This window comes from Pieris brassicae, chromosome 3 (genome assembly GCF_905147105.1).
Source record: "Pieris brassicae chromosome 3, ilPieBrab1.1, whole genome shotgun sequence".
In the NCBI taxonomy this organism is placed as follows: domain Eukaryota; kingdom Metazoa; phylum Arthropoda; class Insecta; order Lepidoptera; family Pieridae; genus Pieris; species Pieris brassicae.
In genome coordinates, this window is record NC_059667.1 from 17,188,189 (window position 1) to 17,205,506 (window position 17,318).

General features: G+C 33.4%; 1 protein-coding gene and 2 non-coding genes across 3 annotated transcripts; all 3 read left to right on the forward strand.

The window, feature by feature from the left end:
• The first annotated feature begins 671 nt into the window (after positions 1 to 671).
• On the forward strand, positions 672 to 790 carry LOC123707859. The gene has a single exon (XR_006753536.1). It is a non-coding gene; the product is annotated as a 5S ribosomal RNA (ribosomal RNA).
• Positions 791 to 2,477: 1,687 nt separating this feature from the next.
• Positions 2,478 to 2,596, forward strand: LOC123707861. Its single transcript, XR_006753538.1, has one exon. It is a non-coding gene; the product is annotated as a 5S ribosomal RNA (ribosomal RNA).
• A 6,029-nt stretch (positions 2,597 to 8,625) lies between these two features.
• LOC123707289 (aldehyde dehydrogenase, mitochondrial-like) lies at positions 8,626 to 17,167 on the forward strand. The gene is made up of 11 exons (XM_045657207.1): positions 8,626 to 8,895; positions 10,805 to 10,953; positions 11,170 to 11,266; positions 12,183 to 12,351; positions 12,611 to 12,759; positions 13,158 to 13,260; positions 13,629 to 13,805; positions 14,852 to 14,970; positions 15,541 to 15,705; positions 15,907 to 16,041; positions 16,579 to 17,167. The coding sequence occupies exons 1-11, from the start codon at positions 8,794 to 8,796 to the stop codon at positions 16,747 to 16,749; spliced, it is 1,536 nt and encodes a 511-aa protein (XP_045513163.1). The 5' UTR covers positions 8,626 to 8,793; the 3' UTR covers positions 16,750 to 17,167.
• Positions 17,168 to 17,318: the final 151 nt, after the last annotated feature.

Consider the following 17,318-nt stretch of genomic DNA (forward strand, 5'->3'; position numbering starts at 1 on the left):
ATATCCTACTTTTAATTTAATGTTTTTGAATAATTTGTTATTGTCGGGTTGTATGGCATCCATAGTTGTAACACCAAAAAATACTTAGCCGTCATAGGCCATGAAACAAACATTGATCGATTTCATGACTTTATAAAATAATAATTATTTTCAGAGCTATGCCAGCAATTGTTCGACGCCGGTTTCGAAATTCCGTAAGCGGAACAAAGTGGCGACACCTGATTTGCATCGAAGTGATTCTACTCAGTACTGCAGTATATTAAGTCCACACAATGTTGAAGTTAACGACCAAAGTGCAGCAGCAGAAGCAGCCACCGCTAAACTTAGTCGAAGCTTTACGCCAAAATCCTACAAACCGCTTCAAATAACAGTTCCCGATTTCAATCTGGACTCTATTCGCGATATTGTCAAGAATCAAAATAGTGAACGTGCGTCTTATCACTTTGATATAAAGAACTATAGCTTGCCGAATACGCCTATAGCTAGGAGTACTAAATTGAGGAAGAACGCTTGGCTCTCGGGCGAATTGGATTCAAGAGAAAAGTCGCCGGAAAAGTCACAAGAATTGTCTTATGGGGAGAAACTAAAAGATCTCTGTAAAGAAATTACATTCGAAGGGCACAAACAGAAAGGTGAGTTGTTGTGTTGTTGAGTAATTCTGAGACGTTGTTGCCAACGTCCATACCACGTTGAATACACCGGTTCTCGTCCGATCACCGAAGTTAAGCAACGTCGGGCGAGGTCAGTACTTGGATGGGTGACCGCCTGGGAACACCTCGTGATGTTGGCTTTTTTGTTTTTTTTTCATTGTTTCAAAAGATGGCCTTGTTTTTTTTTAGATCTTTAGTATTGTTGAAAGCCCAGAGTTAAAGAGACCAGAATCGCCTGTCGAAGAAAGTGTACGAGACAGCTACACGGGCTTGAAACGGTATTATGTCACTAATAATATAGATGTATTATTTTCTCGTCTTGAGGAAGTTTTGATATTACCCAAATAATTAATTAGATTAGATTGTTTTGCTAAATATATTTGGTTCGGTCCCTGTAATACTTACACGGACTTACCGAAGTCTACAATAAAACTATACAGAATTGTATGTCCCTATTTGTTTAATTTCAGAATTCCGGATCCACCACTCGACTTCTCGTTCGCGGAGCTGGACACGAGACCGTCTACTTGGTCCACTCGGTCTGTTCAGTCAAGCCTGTACAAGGTGGAAGAAGAGGTTCTAGCCAACGTGAACGTTAAGCCATTGGTCGCGATTCATGAGAAATGGATACACGAGGCGAACAAGAAGAATGTAAGGTCGTTTTCGCTGCCGGAAGAAAGGTAATTTTATAATATGTCAATCAAAGAAAACAAAACGAAAGAACAGCCAACTAAGGCACGCAAGTAAGCTTCCGTGTCAAAGATCTAACCTTAAATAAGAAATAATATTTGTAGTCGACGTCCATACCACGTTGTATTCACCAGTTCTCGTCTTTCAGACGGGCCAGTGTGAGAGCCGTAAAGCTGGAAGTCGCTCCCACAGTTGTACTTTAAGCCCTTCACATATAGGCCGTACCGGCCTTCACCTGTATCTCCAGCTGTGAGCTGGAAGAGCGGTCAGTCGATTTGAATTTTGCATGCTTTTTTTTGCCTTATGAGGTAATAATCATACAAAAGAAATAAAAAGAACAAATATTAGAGAAATAAAAAGAAAGAAAAGAAATTAAAAGAGACACGGGAACGATACATATTTTCCTGTTCATAGGTCCGTTCGAGCAGTATTTCCAATCCCGTGAAAGCTGATTAAATCCAAAAAGGAGGTATTACTATTGTGCATTATTTAAAACCTGATTCTAGATTTATTATATTATGCATAGTTATTTTTATAATTAATGTGTGCAGTGCATGTTTGTTTTCTTATTCCTTTGGTGTTGGATTTGGTATATGGTTAATAAATGATTCTTAAAAAACACCTTTTTATTTTCTTTTTAAACATTTCAATCTTTTTTAAATACGAGTTATATTTAAATGAAAAATTACTGTTTCTTACAAATTCACACCTCATTTGCAAAGCATTGAAAACGTCATTTTGAATCCGTTAAAGAAAGTTTATTTGTATAATAAATAAAATATATATTTATTTGTTATATAAATTGGAATTTTTAGATAAGCGAAAAAATGTGAAACACCTGTATATAGAATGACCATTTTAACCAATGTCAACTGTCTCTTTTCATCAGGGCGTAAACATAACGTAGTCAGAAAGAGAAAAAGTAGTGTAGTAATATGAAATGTGTATGCAACCACACACGGAAACGATACATATTTTCCTGTTCATAAGTCCGTTCGAGCAGTATTTCCAATCCCGTGATAGTATGACTAAAAGCGTCAATTTTCCCGTCCGGGACAATGAACACAAGCGACTGGATCTGAATAAATCGTATGTATTTGTAAAATAAAATTGATCTGCTATTTAACGATCGCTCTCGCCAACGTCCATACCACGTTGAATACACCGGTTCTCGTCCGATCACCGAAGTTAAGCAACGTCGGGCGAGGTCAGTACTTGGATGGGTGACCGCCTGGGAACACCTCGTGATGTTGGCTTTTTGATTTTTTTTTTCAATATTTTAAATATACAGTAGTTGTATTTGGGATAACTATTGTCGCCTTCACTACCTTGACGTATTTTTTTTTAATGTTGAAATTCCCTATTGTATATCAATAAACGTTGTACCATTACAGTACGAGCACGGACGATGTTTTTGAGCCCAATGAAAAAGTGGACCAAGCCACTGAGACGGAAAATATAGAGGACTACATTCGCGACTTGATTTGTAGTGAATTACAAAACCTTTGCTTTGCGTCTATCTATCTGTCTGTCTGTTCGCTATAACCTAAAAAGCCGGGGCGGGTGGCTATTCTCTTATAAGATAATTCTCGCTTCGCTTAATGCAAGTCCGATGAAGAGATTTTAAATCGAGGAGGTAGTTAGTTTATACGTTAAGACTTTTTTACTTTTAAACATTTTATATTAATTAATTTAGGCCCTTACGAGCAAAAACGAGTGACGAACCCCAAAATTCAGCATGACCGGAGCACATATTTCGCCCGTCATGCTGAAATTTTGTTAAACTGATATCAACAATTCAGACATTACAACATGACAGGCGAAATATGTAATTGATTGTGATTAAATTATAGCTGCAATTATGTTTCAGTAAATTTTTAAATTCGTTAATCATATCAAATCCTATCCTATCAAAAATATTGAGGTACTTTTACTTGTGGGATTTTAGATCTCGTTCACTTTTTAAGGGTTGGTGCGTAATTTAACATATATTAGGTCCTTACATATGAAATTGGCGTTTTGTATGGGAGGAACAAAAAGTCGAATATTTTTAAATATAATATATTTAATTAATCAAAGTATGAACCATTGTTTTCTATGCACTTTTGCCATCTCATAGATAGTTCATTGATCCCTTTACCAAAAAAACCAGTCGGACGGGAATCAATAAAATCTGTGAAGGCGATTTGGACTGCCCCATCAGAGTTAAATTTTTTCCCTTGCAAGAAGTTGTCCAAATTTCGAAAAAAATGGTAATCTGTTGGAGCAAGGTCCGGGGAGTACGGAGGATGTCTTAGTCATTCCATTGAGAAAACTGCAATAAACAATACCGCCACTTGTCCACCAAACGCTTACAAGTAACTTTTTTGCGGTTAATTTTCGCTCGGGGCAGGATTTGGCTGGCTGGCCAGGATCCAACCATTGCGCTGAGTGCTTCCGATTATCGTAATGAATCCATTTTTCATCACAGGTAATGATTCGGTTTAAAATACCTTCATTATTGTGCCGGTTCAGTAATGTAACGCAGCAGTCGTTTGCCGGTTTGCTTCAGTCAATTCGTGAGGCACCTTTCAAGCTTTTTAATCTTCCCAATTTGCTTCAAGTGAATTAAAACAGTTTTATCACTAACAACGCAGCCTGCAGCTGGTGCTCGGGTGTGGTTTGCGATGAATACGTTTACATAATAGCCTTCAATACTTCATTATTAACTTGGGTCTCCGCCGTCCACGGGGCTTGTTCTGCAGGTCGAAATTTCCAGAACGAAAACGTTGGAACCAAAACGAACTGTGTTTTCTTTTGCAATATGACCGCCATACACATCATTCACCCTTCGAGTCGTTTCCGCAGCACTAGTGCCACGCCGGAACTCGTACTCGTAAATAATGCGATACTTTAAGTTTTCCATTTTGTAAAATGAGTGACGCAAACAGAAAAAAAAACAGAAGAAAAAAACAAATGAATGACGGTCATCGAAGCACAAATACATGAGTAAATAGCTGTACAAATTTGATTTTGAAATTCCTTACCAAAGAGGAGATATTTGAGGTCAAAGTGGCCAGTACGACAAAACGCCAATTTCATATGTAAGGACCAAATATAATAAAAAAAAACTTAAAAGTAACCATAGGTTAATAAGTTAATTGCATCATTAAAAAATATATGTAGAAGTAAGAAGGTACATCTCAATCAGTGAGTTGTCCTGAACATACAAGATCAGGACATATTTTGTACTCATACAAGGTTGTCAACTTTTACAAGCGGTGCGATTGTAAGTCGGTGGTATTTTCTAATAATCCCGAGAGTACCATCACCAAGTAGAACCATCTAGGATAAAATACGCCTACGAATATATAAAAGATTGTTGGAGTTGAATAGTTTATGAATAGTAGAAATATAACAAAATTCCCTTCAACTATGTTATAATATAATCTCAATATAATGAATAAACTGGCTTCCCGTTTGTATGCCTACATATTATACGCTAACTAACGCTAATTCGCTGAATTAAGACATTTTCTTGCGAAATAAGACGCAGGCAGAAGCTTGATACTTAACTCTCGTTATTAGTGTACTAGATGTACCTACCTATATGAATAAATGAAAATTTGATTTTAAAGTAAGAAAAATGACATTTATTTCTCTACAAATACATTAATTTTTGTTAAATGATAACAGTCTACGAAGTTAACTTTAAAACAGCAAAATTTATGAACTTATTAAAAAGGCGTAAATGAAATAGTGTTTTACTTACAAAGCCAACATTCATTGTAGATATAGGACAAATAAATACTTTAACCAATCCCTGTATGTATTATGTAGACCTACTACTTTTTATTTACGTAAATGCGTGAGTGTAAAGCCGAACGCGACTCATTCGACTCCTACTGCCCGGTTATGTTTCAACTATGAAAAAAGAGAAATCAGAGCTTTTGTCAAAACGGTTAATAATGTAATAAGACTTTTAAAGAAGGGTTATTGATGGAAACTTGTATTGCTAGGTCAAACTACACGTGAACGATGAATGAATCATGACAAGTGTTTTTAGTATGAAAAAATAACATTTTTTTAACAATATTAATAATGAACGAAGCAACTGGTATAGAATTATTAATATAATTTAAGTTTCCGTAAATAGATTTATCATGACTATTGTTAAATCGAGAGGTTTATCCTGTTATAAATTTAATTATTAAATGTAAATTATGAAAATTAATAAAAAAAATTGTACGAGGAGTAGCTTAGTACAAAACACACATGCAAAAATTAATTTTGATTGGTTAATTTTAAGAGAGCGTATCGCGATTATAACAAGAAATATTGTAGAAGTAAAACAAAAAACCGTTGTATTAGAATGTTTCCGTTTCGCTTATAAATAAAATAAAACCGCCGAGTTTCTTGTTTGTAAAAATACTTTATATTTATTATTTATTATTAATTAATTTTATTAACGTCAACAATGAGACATATGAGTTAATAGGTTATTAAAATGTGAATAATAAAACAATACTAAATGTTAATAATTCCTAGTGTCCATTGAATCAGATTAAACCTTTTGATGAAATTGTTTAATGAGATAAATTAAAAAGTTATAGTTGCTAAAATTTAACTGCTAGGTCATCTTCCGAGACATAAAACTTCTCATGACAAGTGTTTCTACAAAAAGCATTTGTCACGGCAACGCTCAACTTTGTTGTTATTTTTTTGATAACGTTATCTTTAGATACAGTTTAAAGGTTACGTATGAATTTTAAGCTTCAAATTTAAGAACAATTTATAAACTGAAATTTTGTCAAATCTGGGTTATCTTAAGACACTTGTTTAAATGATTACGTAACACAGCCAAGGGAGTCTGATTTTACGAGAATTTTGCAGGTGTTTGCGGTCAAATTATTATTTATTCCATGGAACTTCCCATTGTTGATGGCGGCGTGGAAGTTGGGCCCTGCCCTTGCGACAGGCAACACTTTGGTGCTAAAACCAGCCGAACAGACGCCACTCACAACTTTATATTTATTTATTTATACTTCGTTACAATCTCAAGAAAAACAAGTAACATAAAAGTTTAAGACAATCAACGGGCGGCATACATATATCATTTCTAAGTAACTGCGACGATGCATGTTTCAGGGTTTAGGAATAGTGAATATTTGTGTATCAAGTTCTTTTGAATGGAATCGATTTTTTTGATTTATGGGAAATATTGATTTGAGAAAATATAAATTTTACAAACAAATATTATATTTTTTATTTAAGTACACAATAAAAATATTAACAAGTTACAGAACAATAAACAAATGCAGAAACAATTTTTTAGCCTAGTAGGCCAAACACATTAGTGTATTGCATTATAACTTCATCTTCTAAATCTACACCGCCCATATTCTTGTATATATATAATCCTGGACATCATAAGTGTCCATTTGAAAATCATCTTTATTTCATCTCTTTTATCTCATTTGGGATTCTGACTTTGTTTATCCTCATTGTTCTTCATTTTTGATCCTTTGTTTATCATCAAGAATTCAGTCAAATAAATTTACGTATAGGAATTATCTAAGTAATTCCTATACCATTGACTATAGATTGTCCGAACAATAAAGTAGACAACACAAAGCGGTATAAACTTCAATTTACCACCGAAATTCTCTTGCAAATAAGTAAAAATGTCGTCGTCTATGTATAAATCTTCGGTGCTGCCAGCTTCCTGTTACAGTTAGGTAAATTTAAATTTAAAAAAAAAACGATTGTTCCTCCACCTCATCAAACGCGTAAAGTGTTAGGGAATGTTTTAATTAAATCCAGATATGTAAACTCGACAACAAAAATGCCAACATCACGAGGTGTTCCCATCCAAGTCTGACTCTTTGTGCCCGTCGAATGTAATTTCTTTACAGAGATCTTTTAGTTTCTCCCCATAAGACAATTCTTGTGACTTTTCCGGCGACTTTTCTCTTGAATCCAATTCGCCCGAGAGCCAAGCGTTCTTCCTCAATTTAGTACTCCTAGCTATAGGCGTATTCGGCAAGCTATAGTTCTTTATATCAAAGTGATAAGACGCACGTTCACTATTTTGATTCTTGACAATATCGCGAATAGAGTCCAGATTGAAATCGGGAACTGTTATTTGAAGCGGTTTGTAGGATTTTGGCGTAAAGCTTCGACTAAGTTTAGCGGTGGCTGCTTCTGCTGCTGCACTTTGGTCGTTAAGTTCAACATTGTGTGGACGTAATATACTGCAGTACTGAGTAGAATCATTTCGATGCAAATCAGGCCTTCTTTCGTTTCGCTCACGGAAGTTCGATAATTTCGGTGTGCTCTGAAACAAAAAATTCTCAATTAGTATTCATTAATTATAGTCGGCTGATATTATATGGGAAAGAGTGAATATTCCTTAAAATAACTCGTATAGTACGAAATAATATAAAATTGATGATGATGTAAATGAGAATTCAAAACCGTACTACATGGAGTACAGATATTTGCGTATTTGGAGATGACTACGAAAAAACACTTGATATAATTTAATAAAAACAAACATATTAAGAGAAATGCCTACACCGTATAACTATAGTTTGATTTTTACTCCGTCGGTTATTCGGAGGTTTTACAAATTATATATGTATATGGTTTAATTTCCTAGAAAATATGTTTATTATAATTTAGTACAAAGTGGTTTTTGCAAGAAATCGAGTATTGTTTAAATCGGTATTTATTTGATCTCTATCTTCTTAATTATAATCAAGTGATTAGTTAGTAAAGCGGAATACTTTATTCAGACCGAGTATTTAAACGCAACGCAGCAAAGAAACACAAATAGAGCAAATAAGTTACATGACCTTAAGAGTTATTAGCTTAAAGTTTACTCGTACTTTTTTCATGGTTTTATACTTTAGTTCTTCTTAGTTAAAAACTATAACTGACCCAGTAGTGTCATATACAAATCTGTTAATCTAGTTAAATAGCCAGTTGGCAATTCTAGTTATAGATTAGGATTAGAGAAATCATTCAATTAGTAAAAAAAAAGTTGGAGAAGAAATATTTAAAAAATTTATTGTGAATAAAATTTAGTGAGGCGCCTGCTGTTGTACATCGACCAATCTAACTTGACCCTTACAAACATATGTTCTATTCCAAACTCAGTTTTAATGCCATGTCATTAAGGTCATATAAATACGTTATAGACCTTTATAAAGTGGCGAGTGTTGATTGTTGAAATTTAGTGGTTTGTTTGTGCTGATTCATGGTTTGACCTTCAAATTTTAATCGCGGTCTCTGTAAAGACTACTATAAATTGTTCGCTTAATGCGTAGGTGATCTTCAGTGATGCCAGTCGCGTAGTATTTAAAATATACAAGTTTTAATTTATTTAAATTAGCACACGTTCATTGTAGTTACGTCAAATTCTAGTTTATATAAACTTAGAAGATATTTTTGTTTCGTTAAATATTTGAAAATGATTCGAAATTTGAGCAAGACGATAAAGTTACAAAAAGCACAATTTGCAACTGCAGCAGCGCCGGCACCGCACACCACCCCGGATGTTAAGTACACTGGAGTAAGTACTTTTTGTTGTATACTTACAACGTATATACAGAATAATGATTAATATTACTGTGCATGGTTTATAACTTTTTCATAAATTTATTTTATAGAAATAATCTCCTAGATTTAATTTTAAGTAACACTTCGACAACTCATACAGCGCTAGTTAAGCTTAACATATATCATTCTTGCTTAAAGATTGATGCTACCAACTTAGTCCTACGTGAAGTTTTTGGGATGGCCAAAAGCACAAATAAAATATAAATTTCGTAGCATCAACTACGAGAATATTAATAAAGCATTGTCGAATATTAATTGGGTAAAAGTTTTAATTGGAGATACTATTGATGATGTGGTGAGTGGCAGATAATTTCTACGAAATATTAAACAAAATAATTTCAAGTTCTGTTTCCAAAATTCGGAGTATTGGCAGAAGTAAATTTCCTATTTGGTACTCAAGCTCTTTGATACATATATAATAAAATATAAATTAAAAGCTCATAAGCGTTAGAAAAGCTATAAGAATCCATGAGACTACGACGAATTTACGCTAGACAAAAACTGGTATGCAAAAAGTGCTTTAATATGTATGAAAAGGTTTTTCAAAATAATTTGAGTAAGGATCCCAAAGAGTTGTGGTAATATATGAAAAATAAACGCCAATGTAGCCCAGGCTACCCTAACATTTTCGGAGATGTAGTCTACCATACAGAAGAAAAAGCTTGCGATGGGTTCAACAAGATTTTTAAAAGTGTTTTTCAACTCCAAGATGATAATTACAGTTTTCAACACCTACCTGAATCCGATAATACATGTAACCAAGTAATAATGACTGAAGATGAAGTCTGTTGAGAGTTGAAATCTTTAAATATTATTAAAGGCTCACTAAACCGTTTAGTCCTCTTATCCTAAGATAATTACCACAGCAGCAGCGTGGTTTTACGATAAATCCGAGTACGTGTTCAGTGAATGGACGAAGGAGAAAAAATTGATACGATCTATACGGACTACTAAAAAGCTTTCGATTGGGTCGATCATGTCATCCTCCTACATAAGCTATTCGCTCTAGGAATCGGTGGGTATCTCTACAGATGGATCAAATCGTATGTAACTAATAGAAGGCAGGCGATAATAACGGGTGACAAAACGTATTTCTAAAAATTAAGTCTATAGATAACTGTGTTCAACTTCAACAGGATCTTTGTAGATTGAAATCTTACTAAGTACAAAAAATTAATTATTGTAAAATGTAGTCAAATTAATTTTACTCGCAAACATAAGAAAATTTTGTTATAAAATAAGATATACAACCATTAAACAGGTGAATTTACTTGGAGACTTTGCGATACTACAAGATGATAAGACGTGTTTCTCCGAACATAAAGATAATATAATAGAAAAAGCATATAAACAACTTGGCTTCGTTAAACATGTATGCAAATCTTTTAAGAAATAAATATAAATTGCATAAAATGCCTGTACTTTGATTTTATTTGGAGCACACTAGAATATGCATGAACTGTCTGGTTCCCAATCTACAAGAAGAATAGACACATCCAAAAAAGTTTCTTAAGGTTTTATTTCTGAAAGTATAGTGATATACAGATTCCTCCAAATACTTTAGTATTGAATCCCTAGTATGTGCATTCCGTTTTTGTTTTTTGTGTATAATGTATTTATTTGGATATTGTTCAGTAAGTAGCTGTAGAAATAAAGATAAGCAAAGCAATTTATCAAATAGATTAAGTATCTTAATTAATATAAATATTATTATATTAATTTATATATAATTCTGTATTAGGTAATACAGGCTGTTGACTAACCCATATTTGGTATAAATAATAATATAAAAATAGTTCTGGTTATAGCTTCGTATTTTTATAAAAAACATCATATATATTATATACAATACTTATTTACAGATATTTATCAATAATGAGTGGGTGAAAGCTGCCGATGGCAAAACATTTCAAACTGTGAACCCTACTGATGAGAAAGTTATTGCGGACATTCAACAGGGTGGAAAAGCAGACATTGATAGAGCAGTCCAAGCAGCAAAAGATGCCTTCAAGTAAGATCTAGATGATAATTTTAGTCATTATTTCTTCATACTAATTAATACCATTATCTTAAGATAAAATCTTTTCAAATTCATAAAAAAAACAAGACACACACAACATAACTTATTTTTTTATATACAATGCTCCAACTAATACAGCAATACAAGTTTTGTTCAATATTATTAAAAAATATATTATTTAATTTAAAATTTAATGTTTCAAAAAAGGCTGGGCTCACCATGGAGAACAATGGATGCATCTCATCGGGGCTACCTTTTAAACAAATTGGCTGACCTTATTGAAAGAGACAGGACTTATATTGCAGTAAGTATTTTATTAAACTTATGATATATACTAAACTATAACATGCATAAAATTTTATTTACTTATACGCATTGAAATGCGGATGTTGATATGACAAGTTTAAATCCACCTAAACCTCTTTTTATCACATGTTTGAAATATACATTTTACTATTAGTTCTACTTATTCTACGTGTATTTAGAAAAAGATCATTTATTTTATTATCTATGTTAAATGACGCACCAAACCTTAAAGAGGGAACGGGATATAAAATACCACTTGTAAAAGTACCTCATTATTTTGTACGTAGATAGGATTTGATATAATTAACGAATTCAATTATTCACTGCAGTAACATATTCGCAGCCACGATTTAATCTAGAAAAATAAATAATATTTAAAGTAACGTAACCCAATATTTCGCTTGTCATGGTATACCAATTTTGGGGTTCCTCACTCACAAACAACAAATAAAAAATAATTGGGAAAATGGGAAAAAGTAGAAATGTCTTGACGTATAAACAACCTGCCTCCTTGAATTAAAATCTCTGCGTAAGACTAGCACAAAGCGGAGCAAGAACAATATTATAAGGGGCAATCGTGACCCGTAAACCTCGAAAATTTTTATACCTAAACCTTAAATTACCCAAGGGTACTTTAATTACATTATTAGGAAATACACGTTTATAAGCGGTGCTAACTTTAAAATAGATGGGGATGGGACCCAAGTGTATCTAAAAGATAGAATATAAAGATTGTTGGAGTTGAATAGTAAAAATACAACAAAATTCCCTTCAACTATCATAAAATATTTACTTCCTAAATCTTATAGTCTTCTTAAGTAAGCTCTTTGGACGATTTTATCACTGCAAAAGCCGTGTGATTAACTACATCGTAGGATTTGATGGCGTATTATTCATTTAAAAAAAAATTCCAGAGCTTGGAGACATTAGATAATGGTAAGCCATTCTTGGCCGCGTACGACGGAGATTTACCTGGCTCTATAAATAACCTGCGCTACTACGCCGGTTGGGCCGACAAGAATCATGGCAAAGTGTTACCAGCTGACGGCAAATACTTTGCGTACACACGTCACGAGCCTGTTGGTAAGTTAATTAAAATAAATTAGTTTCTGATATTGAAATAAATTTAAGGATTTACAACGATTTGATTCGGTTATGTTTGTGTAGGTCCTACTTTACGTCTAATGTTAAAAAAAATTTAAAGTACATATATGGGGTTATAGTTGGAAAAATTGAACTGAATATAAACTCAAATTTATTCAAGTCTGGGTTATCTTAAGACACTTGTTTAAATGATTACGTAACAAAGCGAAGAATGAATGATTTTACGAGAATTTTGCAGGTGTTTGCGGTCAAATAATACCATGGAACTTCCCATTGTTGATGGCGGCCTGGAAGTTGGGCCCCGCCCTTGCAACAGGCAACACATTGGTGCTAAAACCAGCCGAACAGACGCCACTCACAGCTTTATATTTAGCACAACTTGTTAAGGTACTTATAGATAATTTCTAAATGGAGTAGTAGTGAATATTTGTGTATATCAAGATCTTTTTATGGTAATATATCGGGGTCTCTTTCTATGAAGTCAGTTAAGGTATTCAGAGAGTAAACTAAATTTTTCCAGTGTTTTATGTTTCCAATACCAGTCAAGTTCTATATTTTTTAAATATTTTCTAGGAAGTCTTTCCATGAATCAAAATACAATCCATCAGCTCTTTGATTATAACTTGAGCACGTTCGTTTTTTATCTATATGTTTATTACTATATTGGTTTGATTTGTGGACTCCGCACTTAGACTCTCAATATTACTATGTTATTTGTTATACTTATGTATTACGAACACGACACAAATATCTCTTACATTATTATACATAAAAAGGATTTTTAGGAAGCCGGCTTTCCTGAGGGTGTAGTTAACGTTGTGCCAGGCTACGGCGACGCCGGCGCAGCCTTAGTTGACCATCCCGATGTCGATAAAATTGCTTTCACTGGTAAGTATCCGCCTTGCGTAACAAAGGCTAAAATATATGACTACCACGTTTTAGGTCTTTCAAACACATGGCTTATTTGCAAGGTTTGTGAATAGCAATTACACATTTTTTTACTATTTCTATCGATTTCTTTGTTGTCCCAATTTCATGCTCAATCATTTATGAAGACACTTTTGCCTCTGTAAAAAATATCTATAAAATACAAATATAAACTTATTTTAAGGGCGTATAAGTTCGTTTCGAGCTGCCAAGAAAGAAAAAGAATATGTGTTCAAACTAAACACAGAAGAAGCGATATACAGACAATCTATGATAGATGCTCTATCTGATTTTATTATTCGTGACATTTCAATAATTATTTCTAACAGGTTCCACAGAAGTCGGTAAACTAATCCAAAAAGGTGCTGCTGGCACAGTCAAGAGGATCACTTTGGAATTGGGCGGAAAATCACCAAATATTATATTAAACGATTGCGACTTAAACCACGCCGTGGAACAGTCTCATATGGCGCTGTTCTACAACATGGGACAATGTTGCTGTGCGGGTAAGTTGACATATCAAAAACATATTACTCTAATAAATTGTGGTCCAGTCACTGACTGGCCCGAAGGCCCAATCGGTTAAGGTCGAGAAGTACTATACAATTGTTATCGATTAGCACAATTTTGTTATAATTATTCAAGGTGTCATCATCGCAGTGATTTGTAGTTGTAAGTTGTAGGAGGTACTTAGGGTTGGAGATGTCCCTACAAAATCAACATGAGTCGAATAAATACTACTGACTCGGCTCTGGTACTATTAATATATTAATATTTCCAAATTCTCTTCTAAAGAAATATTCACATCGTAATAGTGATAAATTAGTATTATTTTCGGGTTAGTAAATGACTTAAAAATCATGAGAAAGGTGGGAGAGGTTGCCCCTATTCTGGCAGCAAATGTGCTCACAAATATTTCGGAATAGTATAGCCTGACCTTATTTATAATATAAGTACCAAGGGAAATATATATATATTTTACTATTACGATATTTACTCGATTACCCGGACATGTAGTCTTATCGCAGGCTAGCTAATGTCTGATAGGAATGGTTCAACCTAATTACATACGATAAAATAAAACGTAAACACAATACGATTGCCGATAAACTGTTTTTCAATTCCCTTCCAATTTGTGTCGTCATTGGAACACAACTTGAGGAAATCCTTTTCGTTTCTTAAATGTAGATTATTATCAAGGTGTATGTTAGGTACTTTGCCTTCTATCGATTACTTTTACCATATTAGAAAAAGTAGTCAAAGTAGTAGAAGTCAAACCACTTTATTCTAAACTTTGAAAAATAAAATAAAGGTTTGCCAACGGCATTACAATAAAATTTTACATAACTAAGAGAACATACAAACTATAAATATGTGTAAAAAGTGACAAATATTAAATTATTGCAAAATTTTGGAAAATAAGTATATCTCTGTAAGACGCTCAATAATAAAATAATTGTGTCATTAAAAAAGTCATAAAAGTGTGTTTTTAAATGGTAAAAATCATCAATTCAAAATGTATGTAGAAGTTTTTCTATTGTAATCGTTCCAGGTTCACGTACGTTTGTCCAAGACAAAATCTATGACAAATTCGTTGAAATGTCAGCGGAGCGTGCTAAAAGACGAATTGTGGGCAATCCATTCGATCCTAAGACTGAACAAGGTCCACAGGTATGTATATTATTTTAGTATTAGACTGTTATGTTATGTTTTAATATTTATTATATGAACTGAAATACGAGCTCTGTGTATTTTTACGTGTACCTACTGTAGAAGTTACAACCTAATTACATAGGTTTAAAGTCAGTCGCTCATCAATTAATATAAATACAAAACTAATGAAAAGAAGTGTTTCTTATTAGTTAATAAAACATACATATAATTACTTGTTTAGAAATGTTGAAATATTAACATCACGAGATAGGTTGTCCATCTTCATAGCTTCGTGATATACATGGCGTATAAGTGGGTTGATTTCTGGCGAAACAATTACTGTTCGCTAAAGCACTGATCACAGATGTCTGATTAGTTTGAATAATAATCGATGATACGCGCATAAGACTGCGTATTTCAATGAGCCTCACCCTGTTAAGAAGTTGCGGGGCTTAAAACGTTTTATATGAAAGTTGTTAACATATTATATCACTTATATGATATATTGGCATCGCTTATTTATATTCAAAGTGACTAGAGTGATAAGGACATAACAGCAATTCGAGGCTAACTTCACATGAGTTTCAGATTGACTTGGAGCAACACGAAAAAATTCTTAGTCTGATAGAAAGCGGGAAAAAGCAAGGCGCGAATTTAGTAACGGGTGGAAAACGTCAAGGTGATAAGGGATTCTTCGTCGAACCCACTGTCTTCGCGGACGTCAAGGATGACATGGATATCGCTAAGACTGAGGTAAAAATTATTTAGCGTTCAACCCTTGAACTTCGGTTTTATAAAAATCCAAAAAAAAATCTTCAGTCTAAAGTATTTTTTTATTTCGATTTAAATTATTCTTACTATAAATAGCATTTACTCGTAGGAAATATGGTTGTCCTTTTGGCCTGGGCCATTCAGTTATCCTGCATCTATTCACTTGTTTAATATTTGTTATAGATCTTCGGTCCAGTGCAACAAATAATAAAATTCTCAGATTTAGACGAAGTAATCGCTCGCGGCAACAATTCAGAGTATGGACTCGCGGCCGGCATCTTCACCAACGACATGGATAAAGCCAATTATCTCATTCAGGTAATGCTAATAGTAATTTTCCGCCATTCTTCATCATAGATTAAATACAATTTAATGGAACATGGGACAAAAATTAGACTGATTCAGTTTTGAATAAGAATGTTTATTAACCTAGAACTAGGTTATTTTACCTAGAACTTGAGGTACACAGAATGATCATTACCTTTAATTACAATCAAATTAGCAAAATGTCACAATGTGTAGCAAAATATGTTTAATTTGTTTCGCTACATTGATCAACTTATCAATACGCAGTTAAAATATATACACGTTGTTTAACATAAATCGCAGGTTGATAATTAACAGGTGAAAGATCTCGTTCGATCACAACAGGTGAAGACGTCAGGGACTGGAGCAATACCATTTTGCCAGTGATTAATTAAAGAAGAATTAAAAATAGTAATTTGTAAAGGATTAATGGCTACTAATAACCAATCTGAAATTGTTATTTAAATCTTGTCAAACATTGTTCAACTACTATCAAAACATTACCAGGATATTTGGCTTTTTACAATAATTCAAACATTTCTATTGCAGGGTCTTCGTGCTGGTACAGTTTGGGTGAACGATTACAATGTTTTTAGACAACAAGTGCCATTTGGTGGGTTCAAGCAATCCGGTCTTGGAAGGGAAAATGGCCCATATGGCCTTAACAATTACACTGAAGTTAAATCTGTAGTTGTAAGATTGACTGAGAAGAATTCGTAAATATTTGCACAAAACACAAACTCTTTTGTAAAAATGTTTAAGTTTTATTCAATTCCGACGGTGTGATAATTATTTGGAAGTTTTTTAACCAAATCGTGTTAGACGAAATAACTTTAAATAATATCAATTCCATGAAGGAATTTTATTTTAAGAGGAGGTCAAATCCAAAATGGCGCCAAATGCGAACATTTCGTTCTTTTTAGCTTACTAACTCTTTTTACTAAATTTAGTTTACTTACATTATACTCTTAAGAAATGTCTGCCTGAAAATGCAAGATTAACTGCGACATACGAATTAACACTTATTTTGTGTATGTTACTGTAACTTGATGAAGTAGTAATAACTATTAATTGTTTAGAAATGTATAGAAATAATATATACTTTTTTTGTATGCCAATATAATTTTATGACATTGAAATATATTTTTATACGGAAAACTGGTACTTTTATTAAAAAAAAATATATATATCAACGGCGCTACAACCTTTTTAGGTGTGGGCCTCAGATTTCATCGTAGGTTTGTCTTCTTTAAGTCCCTCGACCACGTTAGTCACGCCTTTGTTGAGGA